Here is a 27,500-nt window from a genome sequence, read left to right on the forward strand (position 1 = left end):
CAACGAAGTGAACCAGTTTGCCGGGAAGCTGGTGCAGGTGAGAGGAAGGAAGGGAGGAAGGAAGGAAGGAAGGAAGGAAGGAAGGAGCGAGGGAGGAAGGAGGGAGGGAAGGAAGGAAGGAAACAGGAGCAGGGAAGGAAGGAAGGAAGGAAGGAAGGAAGGAAGGAAGGAAGGAAGGAGAGAAGCAGGGAAGAAAGAGAGGAGGGAAGGAAGGAAGGAAGTCAACGAAGTGAACCAGTTTGCCGGGAAGCTGGTGCAGGTGAGAGGAAGGAAGGGAGGAAGGAGGGAGGAAGGAAGGAGGGAAGGAGGGAGGGAGGAAGGAAGGAAGGAAGGAAGGAGGGAGGGAGAGAAGGAAGGAGGGAGGGAGGGAGGAAGGAGGGAGGGAGGGAGGAGGAGGAAGGAAGGGAGGAGGAGGGAAGGAAGGGAGGGAGGGAGGGAGGAAGGAAGGAAGGAAGGAAGGAAGGAAGGAAGGAAGGAAGGAAGGAAGGAACAGGAGCAGGGAAGGAAGGAACAGGAGCAGGGAAGGAAGGAAGGAAGGAAGGAAGGAAGGAAGGAAGGAAGGAAGGAAGGAGTTCCAGACGGATTTGGTGGCGCACGAGGAAAGTGTCAACGAAGTGAACCAGTTTGCCGGGAAGCTGGTGCAGGTGAGAGGAAGGGAGGGAGGGAGGGAGGGAGGGAGGGAGGGAGGAAGGAAGGAAGGAAGGAAGGAAGGAAGGAAGGAGGGAGGGAGGGAGGGAGGAAGGAAGGAAGGAAGGAGGGAGGGAGAGAAGGAAGGAGGGAGGGAGGAAGGAGGGAGGGAGGGAGGGAGGGAGGGAGGAGGAGGGAAGGAAGGAAGGAAGGAAGGAAGGAAGGAAGGAAGGAAGGAACAGGAGCAGGGAAGGAGGGAACAGGAGCAGGGAAGGAAGGAACAGGAGCAGGGAAGGAAGGAAGGAAGGAAGGAAGGAAGGAAGGAAGGAAGGAGTTCCAGACGGATTTGGTGGCGCACGAGGAAAGAGTCAACGAAGTGAACCAGTTTGCCGGGAAGCTGGTGCAGGTGAGAGGAAGGAAGGGAGGAAGGAAGGAAGGAAGGAAGGAGCGAGGGAGGAAGGAAGGAAGGAAGGAAGGAAGGAAGGAGGGAGGGAGGGAGGGAGGAAGGAAGGAAGGAGGGAGGGAGAGAAGGAAGGAGGGAGGGAGGAAGGAGGGAGGGAGGGAGGGAGGGAGGGAGGAGGAGGGAAGGAAGGAAGGAAGGAAGGAAGGAAGGAAGGAAGGAAGGAACAGGAGCAGGGAAGGAGGGAACAGGAGCAGGGAAGGAAGGAACAGGAGCAGGGAAGGAAGGAAGGAAGGAAGGAAGGAAGGAAGGAAGGAAGGAGTTCCAGACGGATTTGGTGGCGCACGAGGAAAGAGTCAACGAAGTGAACCAGTTTGCCGGGAAGCTGGTGCAGGTGAGAGGAAGGAAGGGAGGAAGGAAGGAAGGAAGGAAGGAGCGAGGGAGGAAGGAAGGGAGGAAGGAGGGAGGGAAGGAAGGAAGGAGGGAGGGAGGAAGGAGGGAGGGAAGGAAGGAAGGAAACAGGAGCAGGGAAGGAAGGAAGGAAGGAAGGAAGGAAGGAAGGAAGGAAGGAAGGAGAGAAGCAGGGAAGAAATGAGGGAGGGAAGGAAGGAAACAGGAGCAGGGAATAAAGGAAGGAAGGAAGGAGAGAAGCAGGGAAGAAAGAGAGGAGGGAAGGAAGGAAGGAAGTCAACGAAGTGAACCAGTTTGCCGGGAAGCTGGTGCAGGTGAGAGGAAGGAAGGGAGGAAGGAGGGAGGAAGGAAGGAAGGAGGGAGGGAGGAAGGAGGGAGGGAGGGAGGGAGGAAGGAAGGAAGGAAGGAAGGAAGGAAGCAGGAAAGGAAGGAATGAGAGAAATAGGGAAGGAAGGAAGGAGGGAGGGAAGGAGGGAAGGAAGGAGAGGGAGGGAGGGAGGAAGGAAAGAAGGAGGGAGGGAAGTAAGGAAGGAAGGAGGGAGAAGGATGGAAGGAAGGAGAGAGGGAGGGAGGGAGGGAGGGGGAGGGAGGGAGGGAGGGAGGAGGGAAGCAGGGAGAAGGAAGGAAGGGAAGAAGGGAGGAGGGAGGGAAGAGTCAACGAAGTGAACCAGTTTGCCGGGAAGCTGGTCCAGGTGAGAGGAAGGAAGGAGGGAGGGAGGAGGGAGGAAGGAAGGAAGGAGGGAGGGAAGGAAGGAGGGAGGGAGGGAGGAGGGAGGGAGGAAGGAAGGAAGGAAGCAGGAAAGGAAGGAAGGAGAGAAATAGGGAAGGAAGGAAGGAGGGAGGGAAGGAGGGAAGGAAGGAGAGGGAGGGAGGGAGGGAGGAAGGAAAGAAGGAGGGAGGGAAGTAAGGAAGGAAGGAGGGAGAAGGATGGAAGGAAGGAGAGAGGGAGGGAGGGAGGAAGGAGGGAGAAGGAAGGAAGGAAGGAGGGACAAGGATGGAAGGAGGGAGGGAGGGAGGGAGGAAGGAGAGTAGGAGGGAGGGAGGGAAGGAGGGAGGGGGAGGGAGGAAGGAAGGAGGGAAGGAGGGAGAAGGAAGGAAGGAAGGAGAGAGGGAGGGAGGAGAGTAGGAGGGAGGGAGGGAAGGAGGGAGGGAGGGGGAGGGAGGAAGGAAGGAGGGAGAAGGAAGGAAGGAGAGAGGGAGGGAGGGAGGAAGGAGAGTAGGAGGGAGGGAGGGAAGGAGGGAGGGAGGGGGAGGGAGGAAGGAAGGAGGAAGGAGAGAAGGAGGGAGAAGGAAGGAAGGAAGGAGGGAGGGGAGGGAGGGAGGGAGGGAGGAGAGTAGGAGGGAGGGAGGGAAGGAGGGAGGGAGGGGGAGGGAGGAAGGAAGGAGGGAGAAGGAAGGAAGGAAGGAGAGAGGGAGGGAGGGAGGAAGGAGAGTAGGAGGGAGGGAGGGAAGGACGGAGGGAGGGGGAGGAAGGAAGGAAGGAGGAAGGAGAGAAGGAGGGAGAAGGAAGGAAGGAAGGAGAGAGGGAGGGAGGGGAGGGAAGGAGGCAGAAGGAAGGAGAGTGGGCAGGAGGGAAGGAAGGAAAGGAGGGAGGGAGAGAAGGAAGGAGGGAAGCAAGGAAGGAGGGAGGGAAGGAAGGAAAGAAGGAGGGAGGGAGGAATGAAGGAAGAAGGGAAGGAAGGAGGGAGGAAAGGAAGTCAACGAAGTTAAATCCATTTATTTTCGCCTCAATAAATGCGAATTATGATTGGATTTTGTCACGGTTCCCATCTCACCCTGTCACTTCCCTTTTCTCCAGGAGCAGCACCCGGAAGAGGAAGTGATCCGCTCCAAACAGGAAGAGGTCAACGCTTCCTGGCAGCGCCTGAAGGGATTGGCTCTCCAGAGGCAGGGGAAACTATTTGGGGCGGCCGAAGTCCAGCGCTTCAACAGGTGGCCAGTTTTTCCTATATTTTATTTTATTTCAATTTATTTTATTTTATTTTATTTTATTTTATTTCAATTTATTTCATTTTATTTTATTTTGATTTATTTTAATTTATTCCAATTCATTCATTCATTTTATTTTATTTTATTTCAATTTATTTTGTATTATTTCAATTCATTTTATTTTATTTTATTTCAATTCATTTTATTTATTTCAATTCATTTATTCATTTCATTTCATTTTATTTTATTTCAATTTATTTCATTTTATTTTATTTTGATTTATTTTAATTTATTCCAATTCATTCATTCATTTTATTTTATTTTATTTCAATTTATTTTGTATTATTTCAATTCATTTTATTTTATTTCAATTCATTTTATTTTATTTCAATTCATTTATTCATTTTATTTTATTTCAATTCATTTTATTTTATTTCAATTCATTTATTCATTTTATTTTATTTTATTTTATTTCAAGTTATTGCATTTTATTTCAATTCATTTTATTTTATTTCAATTCATTTTATTTTATTTTATTGCAATTCATTTATTCATTTTATTTTATTTTATTTTATTTCAATTTATTGCATTATTTTATTGCGATTCATTTTATATTATTTTATTTCAATTCATTTTATTTTATTTCATGGTATTTCTTTTTCTTGTCATTTGATTTTCATTTGTTTCATTTCGTTTCACTTGATTTTATTTTACTTCACTTGAATTTATTTTATTTTATTTCAATGTATTGCATTTTATTTTATATTCTATTTCATTACATATTCTTTTCCTTTTTTAATTTCATTTCATTTCATTTAGATTCATTTCATTTCATTTCATTTAAATTCATTTCATTTCATTTAAATTCATTTCATTTCTTTTTGAATTCAATTTCATTTTAGTTTTGAATTTCATTTCAAATCCTATTCCATTTTCTTTCATATTATAATTATTATTTTTTATTTTATTCTATTCCGTTTCATTTCCCCGTAGAGACGTCAACGAAACCATCAGCTGGATGGTCTCTTATGATTATTATATTTTCTTCTATTCGATTCCATTCCATTACATATTATTTTCCTTCTTTAATTTAAATTCATTTAATTTAATTTACTTTACTTTAATTTAAATTCATTTCATTTCATTTAAATTCATTTAATTTCATTCAATTTCATTTCATTTAAATTCATTTAATTTCATTCAATTTCATTTCATTTTATTTTGATTTCAATTTAATTTTTTATTCAAAATTTTAATGTTGAATTTCATTTCAATTTAATTCATTTCCTTTTATCCTATTCCATTTCCCTTCATATTATTATTATTATTATTATTATTATTATTATTATTATTATTATTATTATTATTATTTATTCTATTCCATTCCATTCCATTCCATATTATTTTCCTTTTTTAACTTAATTTCATTTAAATTCATTTCATTTCATTTAAATTCATTTCATTTCATTTCATTTTGAATTCAATTTAACTTCATTTAATTTAACTGCATTTAACTTCATTTCATTGAAATTCATTTCATTTCATTCAATTTCATTTCATTATTATTATTATTATTATTATTATTATTATTAATTCTATTCCGTTTCATTACATATTTAATTTAACTTAATTTAATTTAAATTCATTTCATTTCAATTCAATTCATTTCATTTCATTTAATTATTATTATTATTATTATTTATTCTATTCTATTCCGTTTCATTACATATTTAATTTAACTTAATTTAATTTAAATTCATTTCATTTCAATTCAATTCATTTAATTATTATTATTATTATTATTTATTCTATTCCGTTTCATTACATATTTAATTTAATTTAATTTAAATTCATTTCAATTCAATTCAATTCATTTCATTTAATTATTATTATTATTATTATTTATTCTATTCTATTCCGTTTCATTACATATTTAATGTAACTTAATTTAATTTAAATTCATTTCATTTCAATTCAATTCAATTCATTTAATTATTATTATTATTATTATTTATTCTATTCCGTTTCATTACATATTTAATCTAATTTAATTTAAATTCATTTCAATTCAATTCATTTCATTTAATTATTATTATTATTATTATTTATTCTATTCCGTTTCATTACATATTTAACTTAATTTAATTTCAATTCATTTCATTTCAATTCAATTCATTTCATTTGGAATTGAATTCTAATTTCTTCTTTTTCCCCCTTTTCTCCTATTCCATTTTCTTTCATATCATAATTATCATTTTTTCTTCGATTCCATTCCAGGGACGTCGACGAAACGATCAGCTGGATCAAGGAGAAGGAGCAGCTCATGGCGTCCGACGATTTCGGACGGGATCTGGCCGGCGTCCAGACTCTCCTGCGCAAACACGAGGGGCTGGAAAGGGATCTGGCCGCCCTGGAGGACAAGGTGGGCGGTGCTCGATTGGACCAATCAGGGACGAGGGCGGGGCTAGGAAGGAGGGGAGGAGGGAGGGGAGGGAGGAAGGAAGGAAATGGAGGGAGGAGGGAGGGAAGGAGGAAGGAAGGAAGGGGGAAAAAGAAGGGATCTGGCCAGCGTCCAGGGGCTGGAAAGGGATCTGAGGGGCTGGAAAGGGATCTGGCCGCCCTGGAGGACAAGGTGGGCGGGGCCAGCGGGCGGTTGGACCAATCGGGGCGAGGGCGGGGCTAGGAAGGAAGGAAGGGAAGAAGGGAGGGAAAGAGGGAGGAAGGAAGGAGTGGGAGGGAGGCAGAAGGAAGGAAGGAAGGAGAGAGGAGAGGAGGGAAGAAAGAAGGAGGGAGGGAGGAAGGAGGGAAGGAAGGGAAGAAGGAGAGAGGGATGGAAGGAGAGAGGAGAGGAGGGAAGGAAGGAGGGAGTGAAGGAAGGAGGGAAGGAAGGAAGGAGAGAGGAGAAGAGGGAAGGAATAAAGAAGGAGGGAGGGAGGGAGGGAAGGATGGAGGGAGGAAAGGAGGAAGGAAGGAAGGAGAGGGAGGGAGGGAGAAGAAAGGTAGAAGAAAGCAAGGAAGGGAGGGAGGGAAAGAGGGAGGGAGGAAGGGAGGGAGGGAGGAAGGAGAGAGGAAGGAAGGAAGGAAGGAAGGAGACAGAGAGAAGGGGGGAAGGAAGGAGGGAAGGAGGAAGGAAGGGGGGAAAAGAAGGGATCTGGCCAGCGTCCAGACTCTCCTGCGCAAACACGAGGGGCTGGAAAGGGATCTGGCCGCCCTGGAGGACAAGGTGGGCGGCACTCGATTGGACCAATCAGGGACGAGGGCGGGGCTAGGAAGGAAGGAAGGAGGGAAGGAAGGAAGGAAGGAAGGAAGGAAGGAAGGAAGGAAGGAAGGAGAAAGAGAGAGAAGGAAGGAGGGACAGAGAGAGAGAGGAGGGAAGGAAGGAAGGAGGGAAGGAAGGAAGGAAGGAAGGAAGGAAGGAGAAAGGAAGGAGGGAGGGAAGGAGGGAGACGGAAGGAAGGAAAGGAGGAAAGGAAATAGGAGGCAAAGAAGGAAGGATGGAAGGAAGGAAGGAAGGAGACGGAGGGAAGGGGGGAAGGAAGGAAGGAGAGAGAAGGAAGCAAGGAGGGAGGGAAGGAAGGGAAGGAGGAAGGAAGGGGGAAAAAGAAGGGATCTGGCCGGCGTCCAGACTCTCCTGCGCAAACACGAGGGGCTGGAAAGGGATCTGGCCGCCCTGGAGGACAAGGTGGGCGGGGCCGGCGGGCGGTTGGACCAATCGGGGACGAGGGCGGGGCTAGGAGGGAGGGGAGGGAGGAAGGAAGGAAATGGAGGGAGGGAGGGAGGGAAGGAAGGAGGGAAAGAGAGAGGAGAGGAGGGAAGGAAGGAAGGAAGGAGGGAAGGAAGGAAGGGAAGAAGGAGAGAGGGAAGGAGGGAGGAGAGGGAGAGAGGGAAGGAGGCAGAAGGAAGGAAGGAGAGTGGGAGGGAATGAAGGAAGGAAGGAAGGAGGGAAGGGACGGAGGGAGGGAGGGAGGGAGGAGGGAAGGAAGGGAGGGAGGGAGGGAGGGAAGAAGGAAGGGAGGAAGGAAGGAAGGAGAGAGGGAAGGAAGGAAGGAAGGAGAGAGGAGAGGAGGGAAAGAAGGAAGAAGGAGAGAGGGAGGGAGGGAAGGAAGGAAGTAAGGAGAGTGGGAGGGAAGGAAGGAAGGAGGGAAGGAAGGAAGGAAGGAGAGAGGAGAGGAGGGAAGGAGGAAAGAAGGAGAGAGGGAGGAAAGGAAGGAAGGAAGGAAGGAAGGAGAGTGGGAGGGAGGGAAGGAAGGAAGGAGGGAGGGAGAAGAAAGGAAGGAAGGAAGCAAGGAGGGAAGGAAGGAAAGGAGGGAGGGAAGGAAGGGAAGGAGGAAGGAAGGGGGAAAAAGAAGGGATCTGGCCGGCATCCAGACTCTCCTGCGCAAACACGAGGGGCTGGAAAGGGATCTGGCCGCCCTGGAGGACAAGGTGGGCGGCGCTCGATTGGACCAATCAGGGATGAGGGTGGGGCTAGGAAGGAGGGGAGGAGGGAGCGAAGGAAGGAAGGAAATGGAGGGAGGGAGGGAAGGAGGGAGGAGAGAGAGGAAGGAAGGAGGGAGGGAGGGAAGAAGGAGGGAGGGAGGCAGAAGGAAGGAAGGAAGGAGAGTGGGAGGGAGGGAGGGAAGGAAGGAAGGAGGGAAGGAAGGAAGCAAGGAAGGAAGGAAGGAAGGAAAGGAGGGAGGGAGAGAAGGAAGGAGGGAGGGAGGAGAGAGGGAGGAGGGAGACGGAAGGAAGGAAGGAGAGAGGGAGGAAAGGAGGGAGGGAGGGAAGGAGGGAGGGAAAGAGGGAGGGGGGAAGGAAGGAATGGAGGGAGGGAGGGAAGGAGGAAGGAGAGAGGGAGGAAGGGAGGGAGGAGAGAGAGGAAGGAAGGAGGGAGGGAGGGAAGAAGGAGGGAGGGAGGGAGGGAGGGAAGGAGGAAGGAAGGAGAGAGGGAGGGAGGAAGGAAGGAAGGGGAAAGAAGGGATCTGGCCGCCCTGGAGGACAAGGTGGGCGGGGCCAGCGGGCGGTTGGACCAATCGGGGACGAGGGCGGGGCTAGGAAGGAAGGAAGGAGGGAGGGAGATAAGGAAGGAGGAGAGAGGGAGGAGAGGGAGGGAGGGAAGGAGGCAGAATGAAGGAAGGAAGGAAGGAAGGAAGGAAGGAAGGAGGGAAGGAAGGAAAGGAGGGACGGAAGGAAGGAAGGAGGGAAGGAAGGAGGGAAGGAAGGAAAGGAGGGACGGAAGGAAGGAAGGAGGGAAGGAAGGAAGCAAGCAAGGAAGGAAGGAAGGAAAGGGAGGGAGAGAAGGAAGGAGGGAGGGAAGGAAGGAAGGAAAGGAGGGAGGGAGGAAGGAAGGAAAGAAAAAGGATCAAGGAAGGAAGGAATGAGAGGGAAGGAGGGAGACAGAAGGAAGGAAGGAGAGGGGGAGGAAAGGAGGAAGGAAGGAGGGGGAAGGAGGGGGAAGAAAGGTAGAAGGAAGGAAGGAAGGAAGGAAGGAAGGAAGGAAGGAAGGAAGGAAGGAAGGAAGGAAGGAAGGAAGGAAGGAAGGAAGGAAGGATGGTAGTATTAGTATTGTAGCATTAGTCTTCCTAATAGTATTAGAATCACAGTATTATAGTATTAGTATTACAAGTAATACTGGTATTAGTGTTATCGTAAATACAAATAATAATATAGCGATATAATATAATAATATAAATAAATTATGTATATATATTATAAATAACAATATAATATAATATTGTAATTCTATCTATCTATCTATCTATCTATCTGATTCTATAAAAACGTATGCAAATAACATTTTTATTTTTATAAAATAAAAATAAAAATTAGTCGCCGATTAATTAACTAATTAATTAATTAATCGGCTAATTAATCCGCCTCCAGGTCAAGGCTCTTTATAGGATTCTATAGAAACGTAGGCAAAGAACATTTTTCATTTTTACTCCCTCATATTAAATGTTGATATTTGCGAGAGTCGGCTTCGGTCGCCGATTAATTAACGAATTAATTAATCAATCGGTTAATTAATCCGCCTCCAGGTCAAGGCTCTTTATAGGATTCTATAGAAACGTAGGCAAAGAACATTTTCATTTTTATTCCCTCATATTAAATGTTGATATTTGTGAGAATCGGCTTCGGTCGCCGATTAATTAACGAATTAATTAATTAATCGGCTAATTAATCCGACCCCAGGTCAAGGCTCTTTATAGGATTCTATAGAAATGTATGCAAAGAACATTTTCATTTTTATTCCTAATATTAAATGTTGATATTTGTGAGAATCGGCTTCGGCCGCCGATTAATTAACGAATTAATTAATTAATCGGCTAATTAATCCGCCTCCAGATCGAGCCTCTTTATAGGATTCTATAGAAACGTAGGCAAAGAACATTTTTCATTTTTATTCCCTCATATTAAATGTTGATATTTGCGAGAATCGGCTCCGGCCGCCGATTAATTAACGAATTAATTAATTAATTGGCTAATTAATCCGCCTCCAGGTCAAGGCTCTTTATAGGATTCTATAAAAACGTACGCAAAGAACATTTCTTATTTTTACTCCCTAATATTAAATGTTGATATTTGTGAGAATCGGCTTCTGCCGCCGATTAATTAAATAATTAATTAAATAATTAATCGGCTAATTAATCCGCCCCCAGGTCAAGGCTCTTTATAGGATTCTATAGAAACGTAGGCAAAGAACATTTTTCATTTTTACTCCCTCATATGAAATGTTGATATTTGCAAGAATCGACTTCGGTCGCCGATTAATTAACGAATTAATTAATCAATCGGTTAATTAATCCGCCCCCAGGTCGAGGCTCTTTATAGGATTCTATAGAAACGTAGGCAAAGAACATTTTTTATTTTTATTCCTTGATATTAAATGTTGGTATTTGCGAGAATCGGCTTCAGTCACCGATTAATTAACGAATTAATTAATCAGTTAATTAATCCGCCTCCAGGTCAAGGCTCTTTATAGGATTCTATAGAAACGTAGGCAAAGAACATTTTTCATTTTTACTCCCTCATATTAAATGTTGATATTTGTGAGAATCGGCTCCGGTCGCCGATTAATTAACGAATTAATTAATCAATCGGCTAATTAATCCGCCTCCAGGTCAAGGCTCTTTATAGGATTCTATAGAAACGTAGGCAAAGAACATTTTTCATTTTTATTCCCTCATATTAAATGTTGATATTTGCGAGAATCGGCTTCAGTCGCCGATTAATTAACTAATTAATTAATCGGCTAATTAATCCGCCCCCAGGTCAAGGCTCTTTATAGGATTCTATAGAAACGTAGGCAAAGAACATTTTCATTTTTATTCCTAATATTAAATGTTGATATTTGCGAGAATCGGCTCCGGTCGCCGATTAATTAACGAATTAATTAATCAGTTAATTAATCCGCCTCCAGGTCAAGGCTCTTTATAGGATTCTATAGAAACGTAGGCAAAGAACATTTTTCATTTTTATTCCCTCATATTAAATGTTGATATTTGCGAGAATCGGCTTCGGCCGCCGATTAATTAACGAATTAATTAATTAATCGGCTAATTAATCCGCCTCCAGGTCAAGGCTCTTTATAGGATTCTATAGAAACGTTGGCAAAGAACATTTTTCATTTTTACTCCCTCATATGAAATGTTGATATTTGCGAGAATCGGCTTCGGTCGCCGATTAATTAACGAATTAATTAATCAATCGGTTAATTAATCCGCCCCCAGGTCGAGGCTCTTTATAGGATTCTATAGAAACGTAGGCAAAGAACATTTCTTATTTTTACTCCCTAATATTAAATGTTGATATTTGTGAGAATCGGCTCCGGTCGCCGATTAATTAACGAATTAATTAATCAGTTAATTAATCCGCCTCCAGGTAAAGGCTCTTTATAGGATTCTATAAAAACGTAGGCAAAGAACATTTTTCATTTTTACTCCCTCATATTAAATGTTGATATTTGCGAGAATCGGCTTCGGTCGCCGATTAATTAACTAATTCATTAATCAATCGGCTAATTAATCCGCCTCCAGGTCAAGGCTCTTTATAGGATTCTATAGAAACGTAGGCAAAGAACATTTCTTATTTTTACTCCCTAATATTAAATGTTGATATTTGCGAGAATCGGCTTCGGCCGCCGATTAATTAACTAATTAATTAATCCATCGGCTAATTAATCCGCCTCCAGGTCAAGGCTCTTTATAGGATTCTATAAAAACGTACGCAAAGAACATTTCTTATTTTTACTCCCTAATATTAAATGTTGATATTTGTGAGAATCGGCTTCTGCCGCCGATTAATTAACTAATTAATTAATTAATTAATCGGCTAATTAATCCGCCCCCAGGTCAAGGCTCTGGGGGCCGAAGCCGACCGCCTCCAGCAGTCCCACCCCCCCAACGCCCCCCAGATCCACGTCAAGCGGGAGGAGCTGGTGGCCAACTGGGAGCAGATTCGCACCCGGGCCGCCGAGAGACACGCCCACCTGAACGACTCCTACCGGTAAGGGGGCGGCGGCCCCGTTTCTATTCTATTCTATTAGTATTATTTTAAATATATTTGATTATTATTATTATTATTATTATTATTATTATTACTCCTACCGGTAAGGGGGGGGCGGCCCCGTTTCTATTCTATTGTATTAGTATTATTTTTAATATATTTTATTATTATTATTATTATTATTATTATTATTATTACTCCTACCGGTAAGGGGGCGGCGGCCCCGTTTCTTTTATATTAGTATTAGTATTAGTATTATTTATATATATATATATATATATATATATATATATATATATATAATTATTGTTGTTGTTATTATTATTATTATTATTATTATTATTATTATTATTATTATTTGCTAAGCGCCTCCTCTCCCTAGACACAGATGTATATTATTATTATTATTATTATTATTATTATTATTAGTATTAGTATTAGTATTAGTATTAGTATTATTCCTACCGCTAAGGGGGCGGCGACCCAGTTTATATTCTATTCTATTAGTATTAGTATTATTTTTTAATATATTATTATTATTATTTAATATTTATTATTATTATTATTATTATTATTATTATTATTATTATTATTATTATTATTATTATTTGCTAAGCCCCTCCTCTCCCTCTCCCTAGACACAGATGTATATTATTATTATTATTATTATTATTATTATTATTATTATTATTATTATTATTCCTACCGCTAAGGGGGCGGCGACCCAGTTTATATTCTATTCTATTAGTATTAGTATTATTTTTTAATATATTATTATTATTTTTTAATATATTATTATTATTATTTATTATTATTATTATTATTATTATTATTATTATTGGCGAGGGGCTCTCTCCACCCCCGTTTATATTATTATTATTATTATTATTATTATTATTACTCCTACCGGTAAGGGGGGGGCGGCCCAGTTTATATTATATTATATTAGTATTAGTATTATTTTTTAATATATTATTATTATTATTATTATTATTATTATTATTATTATTATTATTATTATATTATTATTATTATTATTATTTGCTAAGCCCCTCCTCTCCCTCTCCCTAGACACAGATGTATATTATTATTATTATTATTATTATTATTATTATTATTATTATTATTATTATTATTATTACTCCTACTCTCTCCACCTCCATTATTTATTATTATTATTATTATTATTATTATTTACACTTCCTCTTCTTCTTCTTATAATTATTATTAAATTATATTTCCCCCCCAAAATTTGCCCCCTACTGAGAAGACCACTGCTTAAATCTATTATTATTATTATTATTGTTATTATTATTATTATTATTATTATTATTATTATTATTATTATTATTATTATTATTATGTTACCTTATGTTACCTTAAGTTATACTAAATATAATATATAATATATTATTATCAATTGTTTATTATTAATTTACTATTATATTATATTATATTATATTATATTATATTATATTATATTATATTATATTATATTATTACCTTATGTTACCTTATGTTATACTAAATATAATATATAATATATTATTATCAATTGTTTATTTATTATTATTATTATTATTATTATTATTATTATTATGTTACTTTATGCTACCTTAAGTTATACTAAATATAATATATAATATATTATTATCAATTGTTTATTATTAATTTACTATTATATTATATTATATTATATTATATTATATTATATTATATTATTACCTTATGTTACCTTATGTTATACTAAATATAATATATAATATATTATTATCAATTGTTTATTATATATTATATTCTATTCTATTCTATTCTATTCTATTCTATTCTATTCTATTCTATTATATTATATTATATTATATTATATTATATTATATTATATTATATTATATTATTACCTTATGTTACCTTGTTATACTTAATATAATATATAATATATTATTATCATCAATTTTTATTTTTATTATTATTATTATTATTATTATTATTATTATTATTATTATTATTATTATTATTATTAAATTAATCTATTTCCCCCCCGAAATTTATTTGCCCCCCAAAGCCTCCAGCGATTCCTGGCCGATTTCCGCGATCTCACCAGCTGGGTCACCGAAATGAAGGCTTTGATCAACGCTGACGAACTTGCTAACGACGTCGCCGGGGCCGAAGCTCTTCTTGACCGTCATCAAGAACACAAGGTTAATATTCTTTCGGCGTCAGCAAATCCAGTTTTATTAATTTTTACATGACATTGAATTTATTTTTAATGCCTTTTTAAATGACATTAAATTTAATTTTTATGCCTTTTTAGTGACGTTAAATTTAATTTTTATGCCTTTTTAAATGACGTTAAATTTAATTTTTATGCCTTTTTAGTGACGTTAAATTTAATTTTTATGCCTTTTGAAATGACGTTAAATTTAATTTTTATGCCTTTTTAGTGACGTTAAATTTAATTTTTATGCCTTTTTAAATGACGTTAAATTTAATTTTTATGCCTTTTTAGTGACGTTAAATTTAATTTTTATGCCTTTTTAGTGACGTTAAATTTAATTTTTATGCCTTTTTAAATGACGTTAAATTTAATTTTTATGCCTTTTTAGTGACGTTAAATTTAATTTTTATGCCTTTTTAGTGACGTTAAATTTAATTTTTATGCCTTTTTAAATGACATTAATTTTAATTTTTAAGCATTTTTAGGCGACGTTTGTCGCATTTAATTTTTGTTCATTTTTAAATGACATTAATTAAATTTGTTTTTTATTTACATTACCTTTATTGAATTTAATTATCCATTTATTTCATTGCTGTTTATTACCTGATTAATTTTATTTAATTTACTAAATCTAATTTTGTTCCCCCGCAGGGAGAAATTGATGCTCATGAAGATAGTTTCAAGTCGGCCGACGAATCAGGCCAAGCTCTCCTTGCGGCTGGACATTATGCTTCTGCGGAAGTGAGAGAGAAGGTAAGGGTTAAATTATTAGGGAATTATTGGGAAATTATTGATAAATTATTGGGAAATGATTGGAAAATTATTGGAAAATTATCTGGAAATTATTGGGAAATTGTTAGGGAATTATTGGGAAATTATTGGGAAATGATTAGGAAATGATTTGGAAATTTTTAGGGAATTATTAGGGAATTGTTGAGAAATTATTAGGGAATTATTTGGAAATTATTAGGGAATTATTTGGAAATTATTAGGGAATTATTAGGGAATTATTGGGAAATTATTAGGGAATTATTAGGGAATTATTGAGAAATTATTAGGAAATTATTAGTGAATTGTTGGGAAATTATTAGTGAATTCTTAGGGAATGATTGGGAAATTATTGGGAAGTTCTTGAGAAATCATTGGGAAATCATTGAGAAATTATTGGGAAATTATTAGAATAGTATTGAGAAATTATTGGGAAATTATTGAGAAATTATTTGGGAATTTTGGGGAAATTATTGAGAAATTATTAGGGAATTATTAGGGGATTATTGGGAAATTCGGTTAGAGTTAGAGATCAGGCCTTATCCTTGGAGGTTAGAGGTAAGGGTTAGAGGTCAGGCATTGGGGGGTTAGGGGTTGTGTTAGGGTTAGAGGTCAGGCCTTAGGGTTCGGGTTAGGGGTCAGGGTTAGAGGTCAGCCATTGGGGGTTAGGGGTTTGTGTTAGGGTTAGAGGTCAGGGTCAGTGTTAGGGGTCAGGCATTGGGGGTTAGGGGTTTCTGTTAGGGGTCAGGCATTGGGGGTTAGGGGTTTGTGTCAGGGTTAGAGGTCAGGGTCAGGGTTAGGGGTCAGGCATTGGGGGTTAGGGGTTTCTGTTAGGGGTCAGGCATTGGGGGTTAGGGGTTTGTGTCAGGGTTAGAGGTCAGGGTCAGGGTTAGGGGTCAGGCATTGGGGGTTAGGGGTTTGTGTCAGGGTTAGAGGTCAGGCATTGGGGGTTATGGGTCAGGCATTAGGGGTTAGGGGTTTGTGTTAGGGTTCGGGTTAGAGGTCAGGCATTGGGGGTTAGGGGTCAGGCATTAGGGGTTAGGGGTTTGTGTTAGGGTTAGGGTTAGAGGTCAGGCATTGAGGTTAGGGGTCAGGAATTAGGGGTTAGGGGTTTGTGTTAGGGTTAGAGGTCAGGCATTGAGGTTAGGGGTCAGGTATTAGGGGTTAGGGGTTTGTGTTAGGGTTAGAGGTCAGGCATTGAGGTTAGGGGTCAGGTATTAGGGGTTAGGGGTTTGTGTTAGGGTTAGAGGTCAGGCATTGGGGGTTAGGGGTTTGTGTTAGGGTTAGAGGTCAGGCATTGGGAGTTAGAGATCAGGCATTGGGGGTTAGGGGTCAGGCATTGGGGGTTAGGGGTTTGTGTTAGGGTTAGAGGTCAGGCATTGGGGGTTAGGGGTCAGGCATTGGGGGTTAGGGGTTTGTGTTAGGGTTAGAGGTCAGGCATTGAGGTTAGGGGTCAGGTATTAGGGGTTAGGGGTTTGTGTTAGGGTTAGAGGTCAGGCATTGGGGGTTAGGGGTTTGTGTTAGGGTTAGAGGTCAGGCATTGGGAGTTAGAGATCAGGCATTGGGGGTTAGGGGTCAGGCATTGGGGGTTAGGGGTTTGTGTTAGGGTTAGAGGTCAGGCATTGGGGGTTAGGGGTTAGAGGTTAGGGGTTGGGGGTCAGGCGTTGGGGTCAGGGGTTTGTGTTAGGGTTAGAGGTCAGGGTTAGAGGTCAGGCGTTGGGGTTTGGGGTTAGAGGTTAGGGGTTGGGGGTCAGGCGTTGGGGTCAGGGGTCAGGGGTTTGTGTTAGGGTTAGAGGTCAGGGTTAGAGGTCAGACATTGGAGGTTAAGGGTCAGGATTAGAGGTCAGCCATTGGGGGTCGGGAGGTTAGGGCTCTCTCTCCTTTCCCCGCCCCCCGACCTCTGACCTCTCCCTCTCTCCGCCCCCCCAGCTGTGCGTCCAATCGGAGGAGCGGGCCGCCCTCTTGGAATTGTGGGAATTTCCTAGGAAATCCTTGGGGAATTATTAGGGAATTATTAGGGAATTGTTGAGAATATTCTTGAGAAATTTCTGCGAAATTAGTGAGAAATTTTTGAGAAGCCATTGGGAAATTATTGAGGACATTATTGAGAAATCATTAGGAAATTATTAGGAAATTACTAGGAAATTATTAGGAAATTACTGAGAAATTATTAGGAAATTATTGGCAAATTATTAGGAAATTATTGAGGAAATGGTTGGGAAATGGTGGAGAAATGATTGGGAAATGATTAGGAAGCTATTGAGAAATTCCTGGGAAATTATTAGGAAATTATTGAGGAAATGGTGGAGAAATTATTGGCAAATTATTAGGAAATTGCTGAGAAAGTATTAGGAAATTATTGGCAAATTATGGAGGAAATGGTTGGGAGATGGTGGAGAAATGATTGGGAAATGATTAGGAAGTTTTTGAGAAATTCCTGGGAAATTATTAGGAAATTATTGAGGAAATGGTGGAGAAATTATTGGCAAATTATTAGGAAATTATTAGGAAATTGCTGAGAAAGTATTAGGAAATTATTGGAAAATTATGGAGGAAATGGTTGGGAGATGGTGGAGAAATGATTGGGAAATGATTAGGAAGTTTTTGAGAAATTCCTGGGAAATTATTAGGAAATTGTTGGCAAATTATGGAGGAAATGGTTGGGAGATGGTGGAGAAATGATTGGGAAATGATTAGGAAGCTATTGAGAAATTCCTGGGAAATTATTAGGAAATTATGGAGGAAATGGTTGGGAAATGGTGGAGAAATTATTGGGAAATGATTAGGAAGTTATTGAGAAATTCCTGGGAAATTATTAGGAAATTGTTGGCAAATTATTGAGGAAATGGTTGGGAAATGGTGGAGAAATGATTGGGAAATGATTAGGAAGCTATTGAGAAATTCCTGGGAAATTATTAGGAAATTATTGAGGAAATGGTGGAGAAATTATTGGCAAATTATTAGGAAATTATTAGGAAATTGCTGAGAAAGTATTAGGAAATTATTGGCAAATTATTGAGGAAATGGTTGGGAGATGGTGGAGAAATTATTGGGAAATTATTAGGAAATTACTGAGAAATTATTAGGAAATTATTGAGAAATTATGGAGGAAATGGTTGGGAGATGGTGGAGAAATTATTGGCAAATTATTAGGAAATTGCTGAGAAAGTATTAGGAAATTATTGGCAAATTATGGAGGAAATGGTTGGGAGATGGTGGAGAAATGATTGGGAAATGATTAGGAAGTTATTGAGAAATTCCTGGGAAATTATTAGGAAATTATTGAGGAAATGGTGGAGAAATTATTGGCAAATTATTAGGAAATTGCTGAGAAAGTATTAGGAAATTATTGGCAAATTATGGAGGAAATGGTTGGGAGATGGTGGAGAAATGATTGGGAAATGATTAGGAAGTTTTTGAGAAATTCCTGGGAAATTATTGGGAAATTATTGAGGAAATGGTTGGGAGATGGTGGAGAAATGATTGGGAAATGATTAGGAAGCTATTGAGAAATTCCTGGGAAATTATTAGGAAATTATTGGGAAATTATTGAGGAAATGGTTGGGAGATGGTGGAGAAATTATTGGGAAATTATTAGGAAATTACTGAGAAATTGTTAGGAAATTATTGGCAAATTATTGAGGAAATGGTTGGGAAATGGAGAAATGATTGGGAAATGATTAGGAAGTTATTGAGAAATTCCTGGGAAATTATTAGGAAATTATTGGCAAATTATTGAGGAAATGGTTGGGAAATGGTGGAGAAATGATTGGGAAATGATTAGGAAGCTGTTGAGAAATTCCTGGGAAATTATTAGGAAATTATGGAGGAAATGGTTGGGAAATGGTGGAGAAATTATTGGGAAATGATTAGGAAGTTATTGAGAAATCACTGGGAAATTATTAGGAAATTGTTGGCAAATTATGGAGGAAATGGTTGGGAGATGGTGGAGAAATTATTGGGAAATTATTAGGAAATTACTGAGAAATTATTAGGAAATTATTGGCAAATTATTGAGGAAATGGTTGGGAAATGGAGAAATGATTGGGAAATGATTAGGAAGTTATTGAGAAATTCCTGGGAAATTATTAGGAAATTATTGGGAAATTATTGAGGAAATGGTTGGGAAATTATTAGGAAATTGTTGGCAAATTATGGAGGAAATGGTTGGGAGATGGTGGAGAAATGATTGGGAAATGATTAGGAAGCTATTGAGAAATTCCTGGGAAATTATTAGGAAATTATGGAGGAAATGGTTGGGAAATGGTGGAGAAATTATTGGGAAATGATTAGGAAGTTATTGAGAAATCACTGGGAAGTTATTAGGAAATTGTTGGCAAATTATGGAGGAAATGGTTGGGAGATGGTGGAGAAATTATTGGGAAATTATTAGGAAATTACTGAGAAATTATTAGGAAATTATTGGGAAATTATTGAGGAAATGGTTGGGAGATGGTGGAGAAATTATTGGGAAATGATTAGGAAATTACTGAGAAATGATTAGGAAATTGTTGGCAAATGATGGAGGAAATGGTTGGGAAATGGTGGAGAAATTATTTCCCCGCCCCCCGACCTCTGACCTCTCCCTCTCTCCGCCCCCCTAGCTGAGCGTCCTATCGGAGGAGCGGGCCGCCCTCTTGGAATTGTGGGAAGTCCGGCGCCAGCAGTACGAACAGTGCATGGACCTCCAGCTCTTCTACCGGGACACCGAGCAAGTCGACAACTGGATGAGCAAGCAGGAGGTCGGGACTCGAACCCGCAACCCGGAAGCTTCCGGAAGGCCAGGGTCCCGGGAGGAGGGTCCCTCATCCGAACCCCGAACCCCTAGGGGTCCGGGAAGCTCTGGCTCGAACCCTGAACCCCGAGGGTGAAGGGGGAACCAGGATTTGAACCCGGAACCCGGAGGCCTGGCCTCTAATTCGAACCCGGAACCAGAAGGCCTGGCCTCTAATTCGAACCCGGAACCAGAAGGCCTGGCCTCTAAGTGTGATTCGAACCCGGAGGCCTGGCCTCTAATTCGAACCCGGAACCAGAAGGCCTGGCCTCTAAGTCTAATTCGAACCCGCAATTGGATGAGCAAGCAGGAGGTCGGGACTCGAACCCGCAACCCGAAGGCCTGGCCTCTAATTCGAACCCAGAACCCGAAGGCCTGACCTCTAAGTCTAACTCGAACCCGGAACCCCGAGGGTTAAGCGGGAACCGGGATTTGAACCCGGGACCCGGAAGCTTCCGGAAGGCCAGGGGGCCGGGAGGAGGGGCTGGAATTCGAACCCAAAGCCGGGGGGTCTAGGGAGCTCGAACCCGGAACCCCGAAGGTGAAGGGGGAACCGGGATTTGAACCCGCAACCCGGAGGCCTGGCCTCTAATTCGAACCCAGAACCAGAAGGCCTGGCCTCTAATTCGAACCCGGAACCAGAAGGCCTGGCCTCTAAGTCTGATTCGAACCCGGAACCCGGAGGCCTGGCCTCTAATTCGAACCCGGAACCAGAAGGCCTGGCCTCTAAGTCTAATTCGAACCCGCAATTGGATGAGCAAGCAGGAGGTCGGGACTCGAACCCGCAACCCGGAAGCTTCCGGAAGGCCAGGGGGCCGGGAGGAGGGTCTCTAATTCGAACCCCAAACCCCTAGGGATCCGGGAAGCTCTGACTCGAACCCGGAACCCCGAGGGTGAAGGGGGAAAAGGGATTTGAACCCGCAACCCGGAGGCCTGGCCTCTAATTCGAACCCAGAACCCGAAGGCCTGGGCTCTAATTCGAACCCGGAACCCGAAGGCCTGACCTCTAACCCTAACCCTAACCCCTGACCCCCAACCCTAACCCAAACCCCCAACCCTAAGGCCTGACCCCCAACCCTAACACAAACCCCTAACCCCCAGTGCCTGACCCCTAACCCTTCCCTCTACCTCTAACCCCCAACCCTAAGGCCTGACCCCCAACCCTAACCCAAACCCCTAACCCCCAGTGCCTGACCCCTAACCCTTCCCTCTACCTCTAACCCCCAACCCTAAGGCCTGACCCCCAACCCTAACACAAACCCCTAACCCCTAAACTTAACACAAACCCCTAACGCCTGACCTCTAACTCTAACCCCCAGTGCCTAACCCCTAACCTCTACCTCTAACCCGCAACCCTAAGGCCTGACCCCCAACCCTAACACAAACCCCTAACACCTGACCCCTAACCCTAACCCCCAACTCTAACCCAAACCCCTAACCCCCAATGCCTGACCTCTAACTCAACCCCCCAAACCTAAGGCCTAACCTCTAACCCCCCAATGCCTGACCTCTAACCCCCAACCCAACTCTAAGGCCTGACCTCTAACCCCAACCCCCAATCTCTAAAGCCTGACCCCTAACCCTTCCCTCTACCTCTAACCCCCAACCCTAAGGCCTGACCCCCAACCCTAACACAAACCCCTGACCCCCAATGCCTGACCCCTAACCCTTGCCTCTAACCCTAAGCCCCAACCCCTGATCTCTAACCCTAACAAAAACCCCTAACCCCCAATGCCTGACCTCTAACCCCTGGCCTCTAACCCTAACCTCTGACCCCTGACCTCTAACCCTAACACAAACCCCTAACCCCCAATGCCTGACCTCTAACCCCTGGCCTCTAACCCTAACCTCTGACCCCTGACCTCTAACCCTAACACAAACCCCTAACCCCCAATGCCTGACCTCTAACCCCTGGCCTCTAACCCTAACCTCTGACCCCTGACCTCTAACCCTAACACAAACCCCTAACCCCCAATGCCTGACCTCTAACCCTTGCCTCTAACCCTAAGCCCCAACCCCTGACCTCTAACCCTAACAAAAACCCCTAACCCCCAATGCCTGACCTCTAACCCCTGGCCTCTAACCCTAACACAAACCCCTAACCCCCAATGCCTGACCTCTAACCCCTGGCCTCTAACCCTAACCTCTGACCCCTGACCTCTAACCCTAACACAAACCCCTGACCCCCAATGCCTGACCTCTAACCCCTGGCCTCTAACCCTAACACAAACCCCTAACCCCCAATGCCTGACCTCTAACCCCTGGCCTCTAACCCTAACCTCTGACCCCTGACCTCTAACCCTAACAAAAACCCCTAACCCCCAATGCCTGACCTCTAACCCCTGGCCTCTAACCCTAACCTCTGACCCCTGACCTCTAACCCTAACACAAACCCCTAACCCCCAATGCCTGACCTCTAACCCCCAACCCAACTCTAAGGCCTAACCTCTAACCCCTAACCCCTGATCTCTAACCCTTATCTCTAACCCCCCAACCCTAAGGTCTAACCTCTAACCCGGACACAAACTCCTAACTCCTAATGCCTGACCTCTAACCCAAACCCCTGACCCCTAACCCCTGACCCCCAATGCCTAACCCCTGACCCCCAATGCCTGACCTCGAACTCGAACTCCCAACCCGAAGGCCTGACCTCTAACCCCTAATGCCTGACCTCTAACCCTAACACTAACCCCTGACCCCCAATGCCTGACCTCTAACCCGGACACCAACCCCTAACCCCCAATGCCTGACCCCTAACACAAACCCCGAACCCCCAATGCCTGACCCCTAACCCAAACCCCGAACCCCCAATGCCTGACCCCTAACACAAACCCCTAACCCCCCATGCCTGACCCCTAACACAAACCCCTAACCCCCAATGCCTGACCCCTAACACAAACCCCTAACCCCCAATGCCTGACCCCTAACCCTAACACAAACCCCGAACCCCCCATGCCTGACCCCTAACCCAAACCCCTAACCCCCAATGCCTGACCCCTAACACAAACCCCGAACCCCCAATGCCTGACCCCTAACACAAACCCCGAACCCCCAATGCCTGACCCCTAACACAAACCCCTAACCCCCAATGCCTGACCCCTAACCCAAACCCCGAACCCCCAATGCCTGACCCCTAACCCAAACCCCTAACCCCCAATGCCTGACCCCTAACACAAACCCCTAACCCCCAATGCCTGACCCCTAACACAAACCCCTAACCCCCAATGCCTGACCCCTAACCCTAACACAAACCCCGAACCCCCCATGCCTGACCCCTAACACAAACCCCGAACCCCCAATGCCTGACCCCTAACACAAACCCCTAACCCCCAATGCCTGACCTCTAACCCGGACACCAACCTCTAACCCCGACCCCTAACTCTCACCCCAAACCCACATCTCTCACCCCAACCCAAAGGCCCCAACCCTGACCCCCAACCTCTAACCCCTACCCCCTAAGCCGTGGGGCCGGGAATTGCGAGGCAATGCCAAGAAATCGAATTGAGATTCAGAATGAAATGAATTGAATTGAAGCGAGGGAAGGGGAGGGAAATTCAATTTGGTGTATGATATTCTATGTTCCATATTAAAAATGTTATATTAAATATATAATATTATATTTTACATTATATTAAAATATATTAAATATAGAATATTATATTTTACATCATGATATTAAAATATATTTAATATAGAATATTATAGTTTACATCATGATATGAAAATATTACATTAAATATAGAATATTATATTTTACATCATGATATTAAAAATATGACATTAAATATAGAATATCATAGTTTATATCATGATATTAAAATATATTAAATATAGAATATTATATTTTACATAATAATGTTAAAATATTATATTAAATATAGAATATTATATCTTACATAATAATGTTAAAATATTATATTAAATATAGAATATTATATTTTACATCATATTAAATTATATTAAATATAGAATATTATATTTTACATAATAATGTTAAAATATTATATTAAATATAGAATATTATATTTCACATCATATTAAAATATATTAAATATAGAATATTATATTTTACATAATAATGTTAAAATATTATTAAATATAGAATATTATATTTTACATAATAATGTTAACATATTATATTAAATATAGAATATATTGTACATAATAATATTAAACATATTATTTTAAATATAGAATATTATATTGTACATAATGATATTAAACACATTATATTAAATACAGAATATTATATTGCACATAATAATATCAAAAATATATTAAATTCACAATATTATATTTTACATAATATTAAACATATATTAAATATAGAATATTATATTGCACATAGTAATATTAAACATATTATATTAAATAGAGAATATTGTACATAATAACATTAAACACATTATATTAAATATAGAATATGATATTGTCCATAATGATGTGAAAAATATTAAAAGCAATATTAATCATTGTTTCATTAATTAATTAATTAATTTAATTAATTAATTAAATTAATTAAAAATATTAAAAAATAATATTTCTTCCTCTCTTTTCCAGGCTTTCCTGCTGAACGAAGATCTGGGCGATTCTCTCGACAGCGTGGAAGCGCTGCTGAAAAAACACGAGGATTTCGAGAAATCCCTCAGCGCCCAGGAGGAAAAAATCACCGTAATTCCTTTAATTTTAATAATTTCGGTTTCGTCATTTCCGTTTTAAGATTTTGATTTTCATGGCCATCGTTTTCATTTTCCTGCTCATCATGTTAACTATAATTTCATTTGAGCCATTTCAACGTTCATCGTTTTATTTACCGTTTTTAATTCTCATGCATAATGATAACGGCGGTCATTTCCATTTTGCCCTGAAAATTAAAATGGAAATGACCGCTCTTATCATTAGGAATGAAAATTAAAAATGGTAAATAAAACGAGTATTTGAGTCCTTTTTGAGTCCTTTCAATGTTAATGTCCTTTTTAATTTCCATTTTAATTTCGGTCTCCATTTTAATCATTTCCATTTTAATCATTTCCATGGAAAGAATTTATCATGTCCATTTTTACCATTTTTTAATTCCCATTTTAATCATTTCCATTTTCATGGTAAGAATTTATCATGTCCATTTTTACCATTTTTTAATTTCCATTTTCATTTTCATGGTAAGAATTTATCATGTCCATTTTTACCATTTTTTAATTTCCATTTCCATTTTCATGGTAAGAATTTATCATGTCCATTTTAACCATTTTTTAATTCCCATTTTAATAATTTCCATTTTCATTTTCATGGTAAGAACTTATCATGTCCATTTTAACCATTTTTTAATTTCCATTTTCATGGAAAGAATTTATCATGTCCATTTTTACCATTTTTTAATTCCCATTTTAATCATTTCCATTTTCATGGTAAGAATTTATCATGTCCATTTTTACCATTTTTTAATTTCCATTTTAATCATTTTCATGGAAAGAATTTATCATGTCCATTTTAACCATTTTTTAATTTCCATTTTAATCATTTTCATGGAAAGAATTTATCATGTCCATTTTAACCATTTTTTAATTCCCATTTTAATCATTTCCATTTTCATGGTAAGAATTTATCATGTCCATTTTAACCATTTTTTAATTCCCATTTTAATCATTTTCATGGTAAGAATTTATCATGTCCATTTTAACCATTTTTTAATTTCCATTTTTTAATTTCCATTTTCATGGTAAGGATTTATCATGTCCATTTTTACCATTTTTTAATTTCCATTTTCATGGTAAGAATTTATCATGTCCATTTTAACCATTTTTTAATTTCCATTTTCATGGTAAGAATTTATCATGTCCATTTTTACCATTTTTTAATTTCCATTTTAATCATTTCCATTTCCATGGTAAGAATTTATCATTTCCATTTTTACCATTTTTTAATTTCCATTTTAATCATTTTCATGGAAAGAATTTATCATGTCCATTTTAACCATTTTTTAATTCCCATTTTAATCATTTTCATGGAAAGAATTTATCATGTCCATTTTAACCATTTTTTAATTTCCATTTTAATCATTTTCATGGAAAGAATTTATCATGTCCATTTTAACCATTTTTTAATTCCCATTTTAATCATTTCCATTTTCATGGAAAGAATTTATCATGTCCATTTTAACCATTTTTTAATTTCTATTTTAATAATTTCCATTTTCATTTTCATGCTAAGAATTTATCATGTCCATTTTTACCATTTTTTAATTTCCATTTAAAAAATTTCCATTTTAATCATTTTCATGGAAAGAATTTGTCATGTCAATTTTAACCATTTTTTAATATCCATTTTCATGGAAAGAATTTATCATGTCCATTTTAACCATTTTTTAATTTCCATTTTAATAATTTCCATTTTCATGGTAAGAATTTATCATGTCAATTTTAACCATTTTAATAATTTCCATTGTCATTTTCATGGAAAGAATTTATCATGTCCATTTTAACCATTTTTAAATTTCCATTTTAAATAACGGGAGGGGTGTAAATAGTAAATATTGTGGTTATTATTACTGTAATTTTCTTGTTATATTTTGAATAATTCAAATTTTTAGGCCCTGGACGAATTTGCCACCAAGTTGATGCAGAATAATCACTATGCCAAAGAGGACGTTTCAAGCCGGAGGGATGCGGTAAGTTTTTTGTGTTTATTATTATTATTATTATTATTATTATTATTATTATTATTATTGAAACCCAGACAGATGGGCGGGGTATAATTATTATTATTATTATTATTATTATTATTATTATTATTATTATTATTATTATTATTGAAACCCAGACAGATACATTTTTTACATTTTTTAAAAATTATTATATTATATTATATTTATTATTAAGATGGCTAACCGGAAAATCTCTTCCTTCCCTCACACCGTTCCCCCCGCAGCTCTTGAACCGCCGCAACGAGATATAAATATATATATTATTATAATATAATATAATATAATATAATATAATATAATATAATATAATATAATATAATATACCTATAATGTTTATTTATTAATTTATTATATTACATTTATTATTATGTTATATTACATTTATTGTATTACATTTATAATTAATATCATTACATTTAATATATTATATCATTTCATATCATATTATATTATATTATATTACATTATATTATATTACATTACATTACATTACATTACATTACATTATATTATATTATATTATATTATATTATATTATATTATATTATATTATATTATTACTAATATTCACTATTATTGTTGTTGTTGTTATTATTATTATTATTATTATTATTATTCACCTCTTGAACCGCTGCAACGCCCTCCACCAGATATAAAGATATATAATATAATATAATATAATATAATATAATATAATATAATATAATATAATATAATATAATATAATATACTAATATACCTCTAATGTTTACTCTATTTATTAATTTATTATATTACATTTATGATTATGTTATATTACATTTATTCTATTCTATTACATTTGTTATTCTATTTCTTGTATTACATTGATCATTAATATCATTTCATTTATTATATTATATTACATTTGTTATTCTATTTCTTGTATTACATTTATAATTAATATCATTTCATTTATTATATTATATTATATTGTATCATATCATATCATATTTTATTATTACTAATATTCACTATTATTATTATTATTATTATTATTATTATTATTATTATTCAGCTCTTGAACCGCCGCAACGCTCTCCATGAGAGGGCGCTCCGCCGCCGGGCGCAACTCGCCGACTCCTTCCACCTCCAGCAGTTCTTCCGCGACTCGGACGAACTCAAGAGTTGGGTCAACGAGAAGATGAAGACCGCCACCGACGAGGCCTACAAG

At 39.3% G+C, this 27,500-nt stretch overlaps 1 protein-coding gene across 1 annotated transcript in view; it reads left to right on the plus strand.

The window, feature by feature from the left end:
* Positions 1-27,500, plus strand: part of LOC114590225 (spectrin alpha chain, non-erythrocytic 1-like) — a 109,294-nt gene that overhangs the window by 6,079 nt on the left and 75,715 nt on the right. Inside the window, exons 4-12 of the mRNA XM_077922994.1 lie at positions 3,237-3,370; positions 5,645-5,789; positions 11,697-11,851; positions 13,914-14,049; positions 14,718-14,819; positions 19,439-19,576; positions 24,169-24,279; positions 26,195-26,272; positions 27,345-27,500. Of these exons, the coding sequence (XP_077779120.1) occupies positions 3,237-3,370; positions 5,645-5,789; positions 11,697-11,851; positions 13,914-14,049; positions 14,718-14,819; positions 19,439-19,576; positions 24,169-24,279; positions 26,195-26,272; positions 27,345-27,500 (1,155 nt within the window). The remainder of the gene's footprint in view (positions 1-3,236; positions 3,371-5,644; positions 5,790-11,696; positions 11,852-13,913; positions 14,050-14,717; positions 14,820-19,438; positions 19,577-24,168; positions 24,280-26,194; positions 26,273-27,344) is intronic.

This window comes from Podarcis muralis, chromosome W (assembly GCF_964188315.1).
Source record: "Podarcis muralis chromosome W, rPodMur119.hap1.1, whole genome shotgun sequence".
Lineage (NCBI taxonomy): Eukaryota > Metazoa > Chordata > Lepidosauria > Squamata > Lacertidae > Podarcis > Podarcis muralis.